The sequence below is a fragment of the Micropterus dolomieu genome, linkage group LG03 (assembly GCF_021292245.1).
Source record: "Micropterus dolomieu isolate WLL.071019.BEF.003 ecotype Adirondacks linkage group LG03, ASM2129224v1, whole genome shotgun sequence".
NCBI lineage: Eukaryota > Metazoa > Chordata > Actinopteri > Centrarchiformes > Centrarchidae > Micropterus > Micropterus dolomieu.
Window position 1 is genome coordinate 8906882 of NC_060152.1, and position 18729 is coordinate 8925610.

An 18729-nucleotide genomic window follows, 5' to 3' on the forward strand; every position below is an offset into this window, starting at 1 on the left:
GACCATGTGATATTTCAGTTTCTTTTTTTAATAAATTTGCAAAAATTTCTACATTTCTGTTTTTTTCTGTCAAGATGGGGTGCTGAGTGTACATTACTGAGAAATAAAATGAACTCTTTTGATTTTTGGAAAATGGCTGCAATGAAACAAAGTAAAAAATTTAAAGGGGTCTGAATACTTTCCGTACCCACTGTATACATATATACATACGTCTGTATGATAATTAGTTGTTTATGGATGGGTGGATAGATTAATAGGACTGTGTGGGTGGATGCCCTGTATTTCTTTTCTTTTTTGTTCTCATTATTATTTTTTTAATTCTGTGTTAATGGTGTTACAGTTTCAGAGCCCTTTTGTGATACCTTGACACTGACAAAATGTACTGGAATGCTTAATGGAACAGAATGTTATCTATTAATTAATGTTATCAATCACACCTGTGCTCTTCCTGCAATGACCTGCCCGCTATAACAAGATTTATTCTCTCATGAGCACTTGTGTAAAACTTTGCAAATTGCATCATGGTTTGAGCTGAAATCTTTCTCCCTCCAGAGGAACTTTAAACACTGCCTGAGGATCACTTGTATTAGGCATGCAGCAGCCGCTTTTACAAATGCAATTGGAGCAGCTGACTGGTACGACCAAATCAAATCTGAGAGTCTGCGCTTGTGTGTGTTGTGGAATACACACAAGATTAAATGATGAAAAACCTCTTTTATAAAACCTTTTCATCTTTTTTTCAAAAAAAGAGCACAGTTGTAGGTCACAGGTCAACACTCAAAGAGAAATAAATTGTTAAAATTGTTCAGATTATGAGAGAGACAGAGCACCAGTGACTATTCAAGAGATCACATACACATATTTATTTACAATATATACAATCACTGAAAGCTACATAAGCTGTGCATTAACATTGGTATGAGAATCAATCTGAAGTTTAATGTGCGTTTAACGGAGCAGAAGAATCATGTGACTTCTCCACAGTGAGCTCAGAGGATCTCCAAGTAGATGGCCGTCTCTGCGTCAGCTACAGCAGTACCCTGCACCTCTGTTGTGCCTCTGACTCCCAAACCCACTCGTCTGTCTCTACCTCCACCTTCTCCTCCTCTTCTTCTCTCCCCACCTCTTCTGCCCATTGGACGGATCTAAAAAAAGAGACAGATGTAGCTAATTCTCAAAACTGGGAATTAGGGACATTTGACATTTAGAGATTTTTGTCTATGCAATGCCCTCTGTTGCCAAAGACATAATATATACCATAAATACCTGCTTAGTATGGACAAAGAGAGGTGTGCAGTTCTGGTATACAAGTTGGTAGCTGCCGTTGGTATAGATATGTGTCACTTCTGTGCAGTTAATGTAGAGGGGCATCTGGTCCTGATAAATTCCCAATCCTTCAGGGTACACAGCTGGGCGTCTACTCAGGACATGTCTGAGAAGAGCAGAATAGGTGCGTGAACTTCATAATAAGCAAGTGTGACAGATATAAGTGAACGCTTAAAGGGCTGATTTGTTTCACATACTTTCCAGCTCTCTTTCGGCAGCAGTAGAAAAAAAGCGATATAAGGAATATCACCAGGCAGATGGCCACAGTGGGTATCACCAACCACAACACAGGTGCTGTCTCTGTATTTGGACAAAAAGAACAGCAATGGATCAGAATATTATGTAAAACTATAATGTAATCCCTGGTACAGGTGGAATAACATGCATTACAGTTTAACTCTTTGCCTTCCATTGTTTGTCACTCAAGCTGGATGTATAGGCTTCACATAGATATTCCATAATAAGCTCTGTAAAAGCTTTTTAAAATATAACATATTGCAATATGAAGAAATTGGGGTGGACTGCAACAATGAAAAAGATGTACTCATAGTAAGGGTACAACAACATAAGGTTTTATTTGCATCATTTCCTAATTCATTCTTCAGCTTATTCCCTTCTACTTATGTTTTCAAGCTGCAGGCGTGTTGCACAGATGTTTCAGCGCCAGCCCTACTGTTTTTTTAATGTGGAAAAACAGTGCTTTGAACACACCTTTTCCTCCTTGCAGCAACATCAGGGAGTCATTTCCCAGTGCATTGAAAGCAAAGCAGATCACAGTCTGTGGTTTGTCCATGTGACCGCTCAGAGTAGCTGTTAGCTTGTCAGACTCGGCTGTTACCGACACGTTGTAATCATGAGGTGGAACAGTCCCATTCACACTCCAGGTGACTGCTGGTTTGGGGTTGGAGTCGACTGAACAGTGACACAACACCTCCAAATCCTCCGTAACACAGGTGGAGGAGAGCCGGAGGATGACTGGTTTATCTGTAAGACAGAAAAAGCAAATTGAACTTATTGCACTTAATGTTTACTTGATATTCTTCATGTTCTTTTCACATTTCCATTTATTTATGTAATGTTGTTACTTTATTCCACAATATTGTGTTTACTCAGTACTAGTTTTTTTGTATATGGAGATTTAAAATGTACAAAATTCAGAGTCTAACAATAAAAAGTGTTTAATATTATATAGATTGTAAAGCCCTTTGAGAGAGTAATGTGCAAAAAAAGATTATTTTTATATGATACGTGTAAAAGTTTGACATTTTGGGAAAAATGCTTATTCCCTTTCTTGCTGAGAGTAAGATGAAAGGATCGATGCCACTCTTATGTCTTTCAGCTAAATATTACGCCAAAGTCAGGAAACAGTTAGCTTTGTTTACGCCAAAGGCTTGAAACAGTGGAAAACAGCTAGCTTGGCTCAGTCCAAAATTAACAAAAGGTTACCATACAGACACGAGAGTGGTATCAATCTTCTCATCTAATCTCAGCAAGAAAGTGAATAAGTGTATTTCCCAAAATGTCAAACCTTTCATTTTGATGTTATAATCACATTAATCTTTTCCAGTCTTTACAATGCCCATTATTTTTGTCAAATCAAACATTTCTTTTGAAGCCCTTCTCCAGTGACTTTTAGCTACATTCAAATTGAAAAGGGAATCTGGAAACATTTTACTCCCTTGTAACATCTTAAAAGACAACTCATCACCAGCTAACCTCTAATGATTTCACCTCTCACACCTTGCAGCGGGTATGTCAAAGTGTACTCCAGAGTGTGGCCAGTACACTGTGGCATCACTGTTGGGTGTGGTTACAGGTGCAGCAGAGAACACTTCTGAGCACACCCGACCAGCTAGAAAAAAAACAGCGGAACTCTGCTTTTTAGCCTGGTGTTACTGTTGCTCTTGTACATCCTTGAAAACCAAACATTTACAGTTATGGCTTGTTGTCACATCTGTGTCCTACAGTAAGTAGGATTACATTGTATGTTCAGCAGCGTGGGCCTGGACTCTCCTCGACCAATCAGGTTATGTGCTGAGCAGCGGACCTTCATGTCTCGTGTCACGTTGAACACCCGGACTGTGTGTGTGCGCTGGTGGAGGTGCACTGTGCGGCCATGTTGACTGTAGGACCAGCGGTACTCAGACGCCGGCGGGTCAGCTTTACATGAACAGACCAACAAGGCAGTTCCCCCCTCATGCACTGTCAAGGACTGGACCTGAACCATTACATCTTTTGGTGGAACTATAAAGTATGGAAAAAGAAAAAAAGATAAAAGGCTATAGTGTAAACCGAACCAAGAAACATAAATATACTATTCAAAACTATACTTACATGTCACATGCAGATCCTTTGAAGTGGCCAGTTTTTTGGCTCCTGGGTAGCTAACTTCACACCTGAGTCTAGGTTTCACCTTGTGCGACACAGTAAAGGACAGAGGGGCCAGTAACATCCACTTGTGGAGCTCTGGGTGGAGTGTCTGAACCTCCCCAGGCTCAGTGCTGTTCAGCTTGGGTCCTCTAACCCAGCTCCACCGCAGGTCAGGAGGTCTGGAGGGACAGTGATAGCTGACGGAGCAGTTCAGGGTGACCAGCTGTCCCTCTGTGGCTGACAACATGCCGCTGATGACAGGAGCCTCGGGAGTGTCTGTCAGTGAGGAGAATCTCAATCACCAGTGTGTTTTATTACTGCTGTGTATTTCGTTTAAGGCAAATGCACAGTGCAGAATCTCCTACAAAGGCCAATACTGTGGATTATGTGTCTCAGATTTCCATACTTAAACAAGTATAGGAACTATTTAATTGATTAGCCCATGTGTCATAGTATTTAAAGTGGTTTATTTAAGGTGGATGATTCCACATTGCGTAGTGATTATTGACTGTTTCTTCAAATGAGTTTTTTATTCTTTTTATTCTCATTCTTTAAAGGGCAGAAATATTCTACACATCATATATTTCTGCACTTTGCACTTCATTATGCTATACAAATGACTCACAGGAATCTGAGCTTTTAGGGTTTTAGGCTTTTGATTGCAATTTGTCATGTGTCAGAGATTCTCCTCTGTATGTTTACATAAATATACTGTATTATCTGCATCATGTATTTTTACATAATAATGATTTTTTGGATACACTTACATTATCTGGTTGTTAAATAAGCAAAATAACAAATCCTTTTATATGAAGAAGAAGAAGGAAGAGGCAGTACAGTGACTCACCCACAACATCCAGATTGAAGCTCCTTGGCCTCCCCCAAAGTAAGTCATCACCTCTCTTTAGAGCGATCTCAAACACCTGTGAGTCATCCTGGCTGATCCTTTCGATCTTCACTGAGCAGTCTCCATCTGCAATTCGCCCAAAGAGGGATGTCCGGCCTTGGAAATCCCTGCTCACTTGATCTCTGTCCTCGCTGTTAAAAGCGGTGCTGTGGAGAGGGAAGAAGCGGCCACCACCTCTGAACCTCAGCCGGACATCGACCTTCTCCTTCCTCCCCTTGGGAGGACGAGGAGATAGAGGAGTGAAAGAGCAGGGAATCACCACACAGGAGCCCACGAGTGCTTGGACACGCTCAGGGACTGAAGGCACAGGAGAGACAGTCTGGACTCCCCTCCACAAGGCTGCTGCTGTGATAGGGAACAGAAAATCATTAACCAATACAGCGGATCTGATGTAACTCTAGCTTCAGGTTTAAGTCATGGGAGCACTTTTGTTAAGTTTTTTAATCAGCCTATCCAGCCACATAAATTGTGATGTTCATGTTTTATTTGCTTGATCTATTCAGTTTTTAACTTGACCTCTATGAAGTCAAAGACAATTTCCATGGCCAATCAAAAAGTTTCTGTTCCATACACAAAGCTCTCACATCCAATCACAGAGGTATAGCGGAGTTAATTCCCTGAGATCTTCTAGAAAGTTCATCATAAAGAATACATTGGAACTAATATGAGGTTAGTTATGACCGCTATATTCCACTGAACTGTCTGCAAATACATTATTTGACCCAGAAACATTTCGCAACAGTTGTATATTTAGAAAAGGGAAGAGGGCAACTGCACTTTTGGCTCTGGAAAGTCTACTACACTTCGTTTTTTTACTCAGATATTATGTTGTAAATATCAAAATCAAAATTATCTTGATTATAGCAGGAAACCTTATGTCACATTGTCATCAATTCTATAAAGAAAATAAATAAGCACACCATTGTTAAAGCAATAGAAATCATCCTTTTCTGAGTGTAATCTACCAGTACAGTATATTGTGTAGGAGACATTCACAGATAAATAATCACAATTTACATTAATGTCATATGGTAATAACTTGTGATATCAGATAAGTCTTTTTAATGAAATTAATGAGTTTTCATGACTGAATAATGAATAACCTTGAAATCCATGCAAGAATCTGAAACTAAAGCATTTTTCACAAATGATAAATGATTAAATTACTCACCAAAAAACAGAGGACAGACAAGAAAGACAGTGTCCACATGCATGATGGCAACCCTGCTCTGCCGGCACAGACAGAAGGAAGGATGAACAGAGGAGCAAAGAGGGGGAAGTTGGAGTTTCATTATTTTCCTGGTACTATGACTTCACTTTGATGCCGATGCCTCCTCTTACTCTTCTAGTATCTTCAATATTATCTTATGCTTATTGCCTTCACCCATAACACACTATTGAACTAATGGCTCAAAGTGTAATTTAACAATCAGTAATGGTACCACTATACAATAATTTAAACATGTCAAAAGACTCAAATACTCATCCACGTGGTGGAACTAGGAATTGTTTGCTAGGGAAAGAAAGACCTCAGCAAGTATTTGTGAGACAACACATGACAACGGGTGAGTCACTCTCATGCTGTTGGCCATTTCCTCAAAGGCTCCAACACCTCATGTGTTCATTTCTGATTTCCTTTGTCTACACAAGCAATCCTCACCAAATCTCTAACAGTGTGACAAAAGTGATAGCGATAAGAGTTCCAAGGAAAGTTGAATAAAACAGATTAATGATTAACTTTTCGGCCTGACACTGATTAATAGCTGCTCTGTTGACAATACATATCCATCAATGTATGTAGGTCATCACAGTAATGTAAAAGGTTGGAAGCAAAAGCGAATGCTACAACTTTGGTACTTCAACAGGAAACTGTTCAGACAGCTAGTCAATCTCTTTATATACATATATAAAAAGATAAGACTGTTATCATTGTCAGCTTCATTTTTCAGCTTTGCACTGAATTTTGAAATCATGATTTGTTAAGAACAAATATAACTGTTTGATATTTTTCTTCCATGTCATTGGAGGGGATTGGAATGCATGATTAAACAAAACCGATAAATCAGAGGCGGAGACAAAGAGTCAAACTCTTTGAACTATGGACCCTTTGAAAAGTTGTTTGAATTGCTGCACCTTAACAGAACACAAACAGCTTTCCTGCTAACACTCATGACTGCAATGGCACCAGATGAGAGGGAAGGTGACTCGGAACATAACAATATAATACTTCTTTAAGGTATGAATTTCAATTAATGAGCATAGTAGTATTTGTGCAGAATTCCAGTCATTTTTTCATACTGTAGTTTTCTGAATGTAAGTGTAAAGCCCACAGAGTTCAAAGGTACACCTATTTGTGCTCATAAGTAATAATCATTAATTTACAGCATTCCTCCCAAGAGTATTTTCTAAAGCCATGAACTCAGCTCAGCAATTACTACGGTCTCAGAGAGACTTGCTGCTGAACTGGACCCGTGAGCACCCAGCACCGTTGCTGCGTTGGCTGCGTGATACTGAGGTGCTTTCATCTGCCCAATACCTGTCTCTGCTGGAGAGGTCCCCTTCCAATGCCGTGGCCCAGGCTCTAGAGACAGTGTGTGCCACTGAGGAGAGAAGCCAAAAATTCCTGCAGGTGCTGAGAGACGTGCAGGATTATTACTGCAAGGATTTGCAGGTCTGGGTGGAGACACACTGCAAGAACGATGCTGTCAGTACGCCAGTGCCTACACCTGTGAAAGGTGATATTGCTTTAATAAACTGTTGATGACTGTGTACTGTAAATATTTATGTACACAGGTGCATTTAAAGTTAAAGGAAAAGTGCATAATATTGTTTATTAAAACCTTGAAGGACTGGAACTATAGACATAAGGTTTTACTGCATAACAATGGAGGTATGAGAAGATTATTAACAGGTACAATTAACTGTGATGTTGGTTCAGACTGAAATATCGCAGCAAGTATAAGACAGCTTAACTTATAGTTTACCCACTGATCAGGGGATGAATCTTACTGACTTTGGCAATCCCAATCCCAGTCCCTTTTTCTCTGGCCTCAACAGCAGGTTGACTTGTTGTTTTGAGTGAAATGTCACAACAATTGTTGGATAGATCCCTGTGTAATGCTGTTGTAACGACTTTGATGAAACCCCTGACTTTTCATCTAGCACCAACATCTGGTCAAAATGTTAAAATGTTTGTTTAAAATGTAACCAAACCAAATGTCTGCAAAATGAACGACATGAGCCTAATTAACATATTTTAGCATGTTACAATGATAAGATGGTCAACATGGTAAACATTATACTTTCTAAACCTAAGCATGTTGGTATTGTCATTGAGAGCATGTCAACATGCTGATGTAAACACTGTACTGTACTGTAGCATGGTTGTAGTCTTGTTTTTACTTATGTTAGAAAAAACACATGAAACTAAATTTGTTCAAGCACATGTATAAACTTGAAATTACACCATGTAATGGCCTATTTAGTATATCAAATGTGTTATTTACTATAGAAATCTTTGATTACCACAGAGAAGAAGCCTAAAAGCCCCTTTGCCAAACTGTTCAAAGGAAAGAGTAAGGGATTTACCCTGACTGCTGACATTAACGGTATGGATTCATCATTTTATCAAAAATAAAACAAGATTTTAGAATATTATAGCATAAAAAATTATTCCTGATTTGTTTTCATTCTTGATGTAAAAATTCCTTGAATTGTTCATATTACTTGATCACATGGTTTGAAAATGTATTCATGTGAAATGATCTTCATTTGGCAGCTACACAAGAGCTGAAACCCAGCAGGAGTGTTAAGCTGGCCAACATCCGAGGTATGGCAACATTTTAGGTGAACTGAACAATATAAGTTAAAATATTCATCTTCAAAACTAAGTGAAAAGATCAATTTAAGTCAAATTTGTAGACAATATCTTAAATCTTACCGTCTTCCATTGCAGTTCCAATTTCTGCCCATAAAACAACCCTACTGAAACGCACAGAGCAGTTGAAGTGTTACTCAGAGGGCGAGGGAGTGGCTTCAAACTCAGCTTCTCACATTGAGATCCGCTACACTGACCTATTTGTGACAGAAGATGATGACTTAGTTGACACCAGCCAACATGAGTACTTTGACCTGGCAAGTAGACGAGCTCGCATCTATGTCCATCAGGCTTGCCAGCGCATCCAGCCGTGCCATCTATTGAGCCCCCAACGAGCATCAGGACGGCCCCCCAAAAGGGTAAAAGTGAAGGGTATTGCTGGTATCGGAAAGAGCGTGGCAGTACAGAGACTAGTCTATGAGTGGGCGATTGGGAAGAACATGCGTGAATTCACCTGCATTTTTGACTTGCGATTCAGAGAGCTTAATCTGATCGAAGCACCGCTGAGCTTATTGGAGCTGCTTGGAGAACGGTTCCGGTACCTGAAGGCAGCTCTACCTGATATTTTCACCTCACCAAGTTCCTTGCTCTTCATCTTAGATGGATTAGATGAGTTCAAATTCCCTTTGGACTGGAACAGTCCTGACAAAAACCTTGACATTGGTTCGGAGGTGCCAGTGTCAGAGCTGATGGTGGCTTTAATCAAGGGAAACCTTCTCCCAGAGGCATCAGTCATTCTCACAACAAGACCCTCTACTGAAGCTCCCAAGGGTTTCTTCCAGAGATGTTGTGTGGTGCTGGGCTTTGAGGAGGCCCAGGTGAAGGAATACACCACCAAGTTCTACAAAGATTGTAAAGTTGCTGAAAAAGTCTATGATTACATCTTGAACAATGACAACCTTTTTGTGCTGTCGTTCATCCCTCTTTATTGCTACATCATCTGTACCGCTATGGCTGAGTTCTTCTCTACAGGGAATCAAGATGTTGGTGACTCAAAGTCTCTGGAGCTCAACCCGCCCAGAACTGTCAGCGAGGTTTACTTCTGTTACCTGTTTACAGCAGTCAAGCACCATGCGCTAAAGGGGAGTGCAGAGAGAAGCACCCCTAGAGCTAAGGTTCTCTCGCTAGCAAAGCAACAACTGACAAACTTGGGAAAACTGGCTTATGAAAACCTTCTACAGAAAAAGATCATGTTCGACAGGGCAGATTTGGAGAACTACGGCGTTGCACCTGCTGATCTTCAGAGCACCTTTCTCAGTCACATCCTCCAGCCTCTCAAAGAGGAAACAGTGGAGATGTTTTCCTTCTTCCACTTGACTGTTCAAGAGCATATGGCTGCCCTCTACTGTGCAATCAACCTGTTCAGCCAGGAGGACATAATCCAAGCTCTGGACCTCTGGTGCTTTGGGTTATGTCCACCATCCTCCACAGCTGCACCCCTGCAAAACACAGCCCTCAACACGGACAAGCTGGAGAGCCTCCAGATGTTCACACGCTTTTTCATGGGAATGCTCCGAGCTCGGCTGGCAGGTCAGTTGGATGGCCTTGTTTTTTCCCCCATGGAGCAAGGGGATGGCATCCCCACCAGGCTGGGCTTGTGGTTCCAAGACCAGTTTAAGGGCAGGAAGCTCGAGAACCAGGCAGCCCTCAATCTTCTCCACTGCCTGATGGAGTTCCACATGATGGAAGCCACCAGCATGGCAGCACCAGAGATCAAGAAACTCAACCTGTTTAAAATGAAGCTGAGTGTTGTGGACTGTGCAGCCATGCATTATGTCCTGCAGTTCTCTCCACACAATCTGAAAGAGCTCAACTTAGGCTACTCCAACATTGGAAACAGAGGACTAAATAGACTGGGGCCAATCCTACATCGCTGTGAAACTCTCTAGTAAGTAACACATTTTACATTAACTTGTCATAGATAAGAATTGGCATTTGAACACTAGGCAATAAAACAAGCTGGGTTGGATTTTCTGTCTGGCCAATGCTTATCTTTGTCGAGTATGCATCTTCTCCCTGTGTCTGCATGCTTATCTGTCTGAATGTTAACTCTGTGATAGACAACCTCTCCAGGGTGTGCTCCACCTCACACCTAATGCATGCTGAAATAGACTATAGCCCCCATACGAGCTGAGCATGATCAACCCAATGTTTTCCTGTTCTTTTTCAGTTTGAGATACAACTGCCTGGATAGGCAAGCAGCTATTTTAGAATCTGCAGTTCTGAAATCAAATGAGTGCCAAGTGAAAAAGCTGTTGTAAGTCATGCAAGATTGTTTATTACAACTCTCACAACACCCCTTTCAAAACATACTGTAAGGGTTTAGAGCTAAAAGGGTGGGACGGTCATAAAATGCATACATTACCAAATAAAAGTGCTTGAGTGGACATATTCAATAGTCATTCTCATGCCCTGACCCCTTTGGCTGCAAGCCCTTGATATGAGTCATTAGATACTATACCATATGTATTTGACTGCAACACAATTGTTCAACTCATGCGTACAGTATGTGTGGCAATAACCTGGGTCCAGAGGGGGTTTTGGAGCTCTGGAACGCTCTGGAGCACAACACCACTGTGGAGGAACTCTATTTGGACATCACTGGCATCACAGAGCGAGGAACAGAAAACATTGTCAACTGCCTCAGCAAAAACGCGTCTCTGAAGACACTGACGTAAGAATTAAACACACTGTCTGTCTTCACAATGTCATATTAAATACAAGTGCTGCCATCTAGTGGGAGTTCATGTCACACTACAAAGTAATAACTATTTTGTCCTTCATCAGCATTGTTGGGAATGATATTGGAGAGGTGGGGAGGAGGAGGCTGAGGGAGCTGGAGCAACGTCGACCGGGACTGCGGATTATTGCAAATTTTGTAGATGACCTTGGATTACTTCAGGCCTACCTGGACTGGGTGGATGAGATCCAGGTAGACAGAGACCAGATGGACTCTGTGAAGAATGTAGACGCCCTGCAGTCTGTGCTGAAGGGGCTCCAGGTGGCAGGAGAACATGTGGAGAAAGGAGAGAAAACAGAGAAAGCCATGGAGCTCCAGACAAAGATTGTGAAGTTGCTGAAGTCTACAGATCTGATTGGAGGAAGATAAGGAAGGTTAGCGCTCCATCTGAAGTAGGGATTTGGAGCTACAGAACACTGAAGATAATGACGCATACAGAAAATGATACATCAGTTCTGCTCACAGAGACCTCAGCTGTAAAACATGTGTAAATATAATAGATTTAATATTCTCAATATCTGTGATCTGTGACCTTTTTTAGTACTGACTTCTCATTAATGATTTAGATCCACCTGGTGTTTAATTAACCCCAAACAAATGTAATATATATTTGCTCATACAAAGCCCATATAACAATATACATACAGCCCATACAATAATGCCTATTATTGTGTCACTTTTTACACATATGCAAGCCCAGTTTGTGGCAATGAAAGTGCTTACCACTCCAAATGAGTTTAAATAATAAGGAAATTAAGAAATTAAGTTGTTGACTTTTTTATACATACAGCAGTGGTAAAGCCAAATGCAAACTGGACTACTTGAAATGAAGTAAGTTTTGCCACCACTTGATTTAAAGATGCCCAGCCTGTTTTGTGATATGATACACCAAGAGAGACCGTCATCAGCAGTCATTCAACAGCAAGACTGTTCTGAATTTTGACTTCCATTTGGGTGTTTGTGAAAGAATAGCTTGTTCTGAATAAAAATAACACAAAAATGAGAAGAACTAATTGTGTCAGTCTACAAGTTTTTAAATGTTCTCTCTTTTCTCATTTAAGAGATTTGATGTTAAATTGCAAAGTTACTGTTTGATATGTTGTTTTCATAACTTGCTAGGTGAATACAAGTTTTTACATGATCATGTTAAATAAAAATTCTTGGCCCAGCAGTGGAAAATCTACTACAAAGATTAATGACTTACTTGTACTTGTGCAAGTTCCTCAGTATCAAAATAATTTCAAGAACTCTATGAAAATGCAACTGCACTTCTTGACTTCTCTTTGCATCTTCTATTTGCACAACATACCTGATGAAAACGTAAGTCATTATAACCTCCATGTATGATATATTTGATATATTATACATATATAAGTACTACACATACTGTCAATAACACTGTACATACTGTAAGATATACTGTCGTGGTAACTTTTACAAGCAAATTTCTGCAAATACTACTATCTTTTTGCATTTCTGGTTAGATGCTAACTTCATTTCATTGGCTTGTACCTATACTCTGTACAATGGCAATAATGTTAAATCAAATCTATTGTAATCTAATAAAAAACATATACACTCCTCCTCCTTCAAGTTAGATGTGCATCACGTCAGTCTTCAAGAGCTGTCGTGGTATGGTACCAATACATTTTTATTTGTAGGAGATTTACTTGAACCTTTTAGCGACTTAACATCAATAACAAACATGTCAACTTTTCCATCTGTAATCTCCGGATTGTTTTAAACTTGAGTTTCTGCCTCTCCTGACAAACAAAGATGGCTGCAGCTCTGAATCTTGTTTTCATTGTCTGTCTGCTGCAAGGTGAGTTTGGACTTTATTTATAAATGAAGCCAATGAACATAAAAATAACAAAAAGTACAAAAGAAAACATGATCATTTAAATACCTAGTGACTCGTTATTCTTCCAGTCATCAATTTGGTTGATTAAAATTTATTTATATATATATTAATGTATTTTATTGTGTAAAAGGCAGTAAAATGGCTACGCTACTGTAAACTATCTTCTTCAAGATTTGTTTTTCATGTTGCAGGCACCCTGTGACAGGTGTTTGAGGTGATTAATCCTCAGTCAGTAGAGGTTCTGAATGGATCCTGTATGTCAATCCCCTGCTCTTTTAAGATAGAGAAAATAGACTGTTTAGATAACACATGTAAAGCAACATGGAAAAATAAAAATGGCATTGTGTTTGATAGTACTGAACAAACTTGTATAAATGGAGAATTGACAGGAAATCTGACTGCAAAAGACTGCACAACAACCCTGAATAACATTGGCCCTAATGACAGAAATGAATATTACTTCAGACTGGAATGTAAGAACTTGAAATTTAGTTTCAAAGAGCTAGTGAGTATTTTGGTCAAAGGTAAATTGATTTACTGCAAATCAAATAATGATTACATTTTTAAATAGCAACCTGGTATGTGCTCGTATGCCTGCGCTTGAGCGTGCAAAATCCGCTCATGGGTTTCAAAAAAAGTGCTGGAAACTCCCACTGCAACGTTACAGTAGTATTTTTTATCAGCTTGAGGTTGAACTAATTCATGCTGGTTGCATAATAACTCTACATTGACTGCATTTAGCTACATTCAGATTTAGCTCGCCTGACGCTTTTAAATGACTATTTGTGTATACCTTTTGCTTTCTTTCCTGACAACTGACTGACTCCGCTGGTACTGGGAACCACTCGGGCTTGGACCCCTAATAATAAAAACAAGAACGATTCCAATAGGGTTCCCAGCCCACTTCGGGCTTGGACCCCTAATAATGCATTGTCGTAAGGAGACAGACGTTTCATAGGAGACGAGCATAATTTCAATCTATGAAACTTCAGTCTGCAAATCCACACACTTCACCGATAAACCACAGAAGTGAGTTAGGCTGCATGAGCCAAAATGTCAGCTATGCCCATTTTGTCCTAATCCCAGCATCAACTGGAGTAAAAACTCACGGAGAGGGACTGAGCAAAACGCTGTAGAGGTGATGGCCCACATCATATGCTTGACGCTGATTTTCTTCACTGCTAGCTCGGCTAGCTGACTGACTAAGCAAGTTTGATTTCTGAAAATACTTTGGTGCAGGGCTTGACATCAACACGTCAACCCGCCAAAGGCTGGCCAAGTTGAAAAATTGTATTCTTGTCAAAAGGCATCTGAAATAATAAACAAACTGCTATGTGTCACTACGACATTACAGCTCCCATGAGTACGTAACGGGGTAGACCTGTATCAGCCTATTTTGAGTGCAGTGGTAGTGTGATGGGTGAGCACCTAGAGTGAGTGTGCATTTGGTGGGTGTGGTTTTTCACATGGGTTAATTGCATGGGGATGGGCTGATGGCAGACAGGTGTGCTTGGGCGTGACCTCCATCTGCAAGCTATTTAACCAGCCACACACTATGCTCAGTGAGTCTTCTGCTGGTCCCCTGGGTGCAGGTTGTGATTTTGAATGTCTTCTTCCCTGGGTGTATATATAATTATGTGGGCTTTTGGCAGTGTCTGTTAGGTGGAATGTTTTATAAATTGCTGTTGTCTAAAGAGTCTTCCGCTTGTCTCCTGGGTGCGGTGTGTGGGTGTGCTGAGGCTGCTGATATCTGAAAGAGTGTGGCACACGGCTGGGTCGTAGTCTGGGGAGCCGGCAGCGCAGAGCCATCACTACTTAGTGGAGTCATTATAGGCCCCAAGCAGTGAGGAGGCTACAACCGACTAGCCTGTGACCAACAGCAGACCCGTTCCTGATGTGTTTGGCTCCGCCCCACGCAGGAAAACGAAGTTGAGCACACCCAGCCACGAACTGACCCTGAGTTTCCCCCATTTGAACTGACCTTTTAACTTTATTAGCTTCAGCCTTGTTTTATCCCTTTTTATGTCTATTTTGTACAAATTGGAGGTTTTATTTTGCACAGCTTGTAGTATTGTTGCCCACTTATTTTACTCACTGATTGGTCAATTCTGAACTAGTTTGGGGTGTACAACGTATTTTCTCATTGGTCCATTCATGAAGCCTATTGAATTGTGCGTTAGTGACCAACAAAACTACAAACAAGAAGACGTTGTGGAGACCACACTAGTGGACTGTCTGTCATCAGCACCGGGAGATTTCCCAGTGGCCTGAGGGATTTTTTTTTTTTTGGCCTGCTGCTAATTGTCAACATGACCAGCGACAGCGTTAATATAGCAAGCATTTCTACAATATAAAGCAGGAGAAGACACACATCAGGCATGTCTCTTTCTCGTATGGAAAGGCATCCGGTTAAAATACACATTTCTAACATGTTGACAACATGTTGCATGTTGTTAAAGTGTTGTCTACATGTTGTCAACGTGCTCATTTTTCACATGTTAACATGTTTATTTCATGTGAATCTGAGCCATTTGGCCACTTTGAACATCCAGTTTGAACAGGTGAGTGAGCAGTAGGGTTTCACCATTTCTGTAAGCTTGAAGGTTTTTCCTACCACTATTTCACATGGTAAGGATCCGCTTATATCTTTGTCCTTTTCTTCCATTTTTGTTGCCTATAAAAATCTTGGTTGCAGTTTCATGACTTAAGATAAATTATAGAATTATAAATTATTGTCAAGATAAAATTGTCTCCTTTTGCTCCCTGCTGCCGCTTTTGGTAAAAAAACACACTAATGGACTTTCTCAATTTAACACCATTCATCCATATCAATTAAATGTCATTAGTTTGCCTAGAACCTTCTAAACCATTGGTAAATTGTGATAAATGGTTAATTTAACCTGTTAATCTAAAAAATGGTTTACATTCCCTGGCAGTATGTGAAAGGTTTATTTTCCCTCTTAATATGTGATAGGTTCACACTCCCTTCAATGAGTCGAATGAGGTATAATGAGTGGGTGGATTATCATATTTGTGTATGAATCTGTGTTTATTTTGTTTTTTTTTGATAGATACATTGTTAACTTTATGTAATTTAGTAACTTAGTTGAAAATGAGTCGTGCCAAAATAGACTTTATTTATTGACTTAAATGATTGTATTGATTAAATAAGACCTTCAAGACGGCAGCAAGTTTCCAGTGTTGTTCATTTCTCCTGTGTTACAGGTTTTATTATCTGTCCACATGCCCTGTGCCTGGGGCCTGTAACATAATGAACGTCTGTCTTTGGAAAACAACATGAACTTTATTTTCAGAGTTTTAATTTAATTTACGGCTATGACCAGCAAGGTGGCACATTATCACTGATAATGGGGCTTGTTAAAACCTTAACAGACCTCTTTCGTTTAGAGATTAGGCACATTTTGATAGAATTTACAGCCTTCCAAAGACTTTCAGGATTAGAATGAGAACTTGTAATTAAGTCAGATAGTAATTTGGTTTTACTTTCTTGACAGCAGATGTACACTACTGTGCCAAAATGCTAGGCCATCCTGAAAATTCTTATTAAAGCCATTTACCTGAGTGTAAGTGTTTACCCAATTAGATAAAACATGAAGGTACAAAGAAAAGTAGGTTATTATTGTTTCTTTCTAAAACCACTCACATAGTTTTTATCTGCAATACCAGGAAATGGTCATGCAAAAGATATCATCTAGACATCGAAATTATGATTACACACATATATAGTTTATGTATAACCTGGAAGTATTTATTCAGCGATCGGCGGGAAAAGGTCATCTGTACGGAATATCGTTGTGTAGGGAACATGGTTAGTCTACGTTACCATCAATCAAACTCATGCGAGGCAAAAAATTTGCATGTTTTTGTGAACACACCATTAAGGCTGCTCCTAAAGGTCTGGTCTGGACAAGAAAGGCAAATCAGAGACTGTTGTTTCCACATCTTTACAGAGACCTGCTTATCACCCTTAACATTAGCCATGCAGTACATCCACAGAAAGTAACTTACCGCATCTCACCGACTACTGTGGTTGTTTGATGGGTACAGAGCTGATGGAGACAAGAAGACTTTAATTGGTACTGGACATGTTTTAAACATTATAGCTCTAAAGTCTAAAGATATAATTTTTCATTGAAAATGAAAAGCCAAATGTCAAAATAATTGCAACATCTCTGTTTATGCAGCCCAAACCACCTATATTTTCTGGCCCGTCTGGCAACCGAAAAACAAACCTTCTAACCCTTAATGACATTAAAAATATTGACAACTGTGATAATTATATAATTAACTGGTAGGCCAATCTCTTGTTAAATCAGAATTATGAAAACTGCCTGCTCTGTGTCGGCTCCTGCACACACAAACACAGAGGCCAGCAGGTGGCGAGGCCGTGGTGGAGACAGTGTTGTGAAGGGAGCTCTAAACTACCCTAGTGATGGTAAAAGAGACTTGAATCTTCAAATCTCGTTGATTAAAATGAACTAATCTATTTTTGAGTCATTTCCTTCATTTGAACTAGGGTGGTTATTGTGGCACAACACAGCAGAGTTCTCAAACACCTGGTTTGCTTTATTTGACAAAGTGTAATACACAAATTCACCTTTTGATCTTTCTCTATCATCGTTCTATAAAGCCCCATGGGGCCATAAACAAATTCAAACCATGTAAAAATCAGAGAAATATGTTGTCAATACGCAATCGCCACAACTAAATCCGTACATTTTCAAAATCTTTCCTGAGTATGCAACCAGACCAGCCATTTATGTATTTATAATTACTATCATTATATCTCTAAAGGGCTCATTCATACAGTAGCCTAATGTCCCTATCCATGAGTAAAATCTTAATTGTCTTCTACTCTGTCCTTTCACTGTTGGTTGAATCCTCACAGCAACAGATGGTCTCAGTATTTTTAAACCTGGACCCCATTTACACATATTTTGGTGATGAAATGACTTGTAGGTACAGAAAACTTTTAATCAGTGCAGTAGATGGCTTCCCGGTGACACTCTTTGTTTTTAACAGGAAACTGAAGTCTCACTGAAATTCTCACCGTAAAGTCACACAGCAGGCACACTCTGGCATCACAACTCTCTCAGGGGCTTATTTGGTAGATTTTAGTTATAGTTGATTCAAAATGATAGCACAATATTGATGTTTGTTCTGGGCTACAATTCTCCCCTGTATTGCACTTTAAGTGTTTAAGTGTTTAGAGAGACCATGTCTTTTAACAACAATATTTTCAGCTTTTAAAATGAATGTGCAGTTTAATAGCGAGCTGTCACACTTAAACAGAACTACACTGCTCAAAAAAATAAAGGGAACACTAAAATAACACATCCTAGATATGAATGAATGAAATAATCTCATTAAATACTCCTTTCTTTACATAGTTGAATGTGCTGACAACGAAATCACATAAATTATCAATGGAAATCAAATTTATCAACCCATGGAGGTCTGGATTTGGAGTCACTCAAAATCAAAGTGGAAAACCACACTACAGGCCGATCCAACTTTGATGTAATGTCCTTAAAACAAGTCAAAATGAGGCTCAGTAGTGTGTGTGGCCTCCACGTGCCTGTATGACCTCCCTACAACGCCTGGGCGTGCTCCTGATGAGGTGGCGG

The 18729-nt window shown here is 39.8% G+C and overlaps 1 protein-coding gene across 1 annotated transcript; it reads right to left on the bottom strand.

The window, feature by feature from the left end:
- Nucleotides 1-839: 839 nt before the first annotated feature.
- On the bottom strand, nucleotides 840-14287 carry LOC123968569 (sialoadhesin). The gene is made up of 10 exons (XM_046045421.1): nucleotides 14191-14287; nucleotides 11389-11461; nucleotides 5775-5832; nucleotides 4544-4948; nucleotides 3661-3972; nucleotides 3307-3570; nucleotides 2038-2310; nucleotides 1524-1626; nucleotides 1267-1432; nucleotides 840-1145 (listed from the first exon to the last, which is right to left on the bottom strand). Exons 3-10 carry the CDS (start codon nucleotides 5815-5817, stop codon nucleotides 990-992), a joined length of 1722 nt encoding a protein of 573 aa, XP_045901377.1. The 5' UTR covers nucleotides 5818-5832; nucleotides 11389-11461; nucleotides 14191-14287; the 3' UTR covers nucleotides 840-989.
- Nucleotides 14288-18729: the final 4442 nt, after the last annotated feature.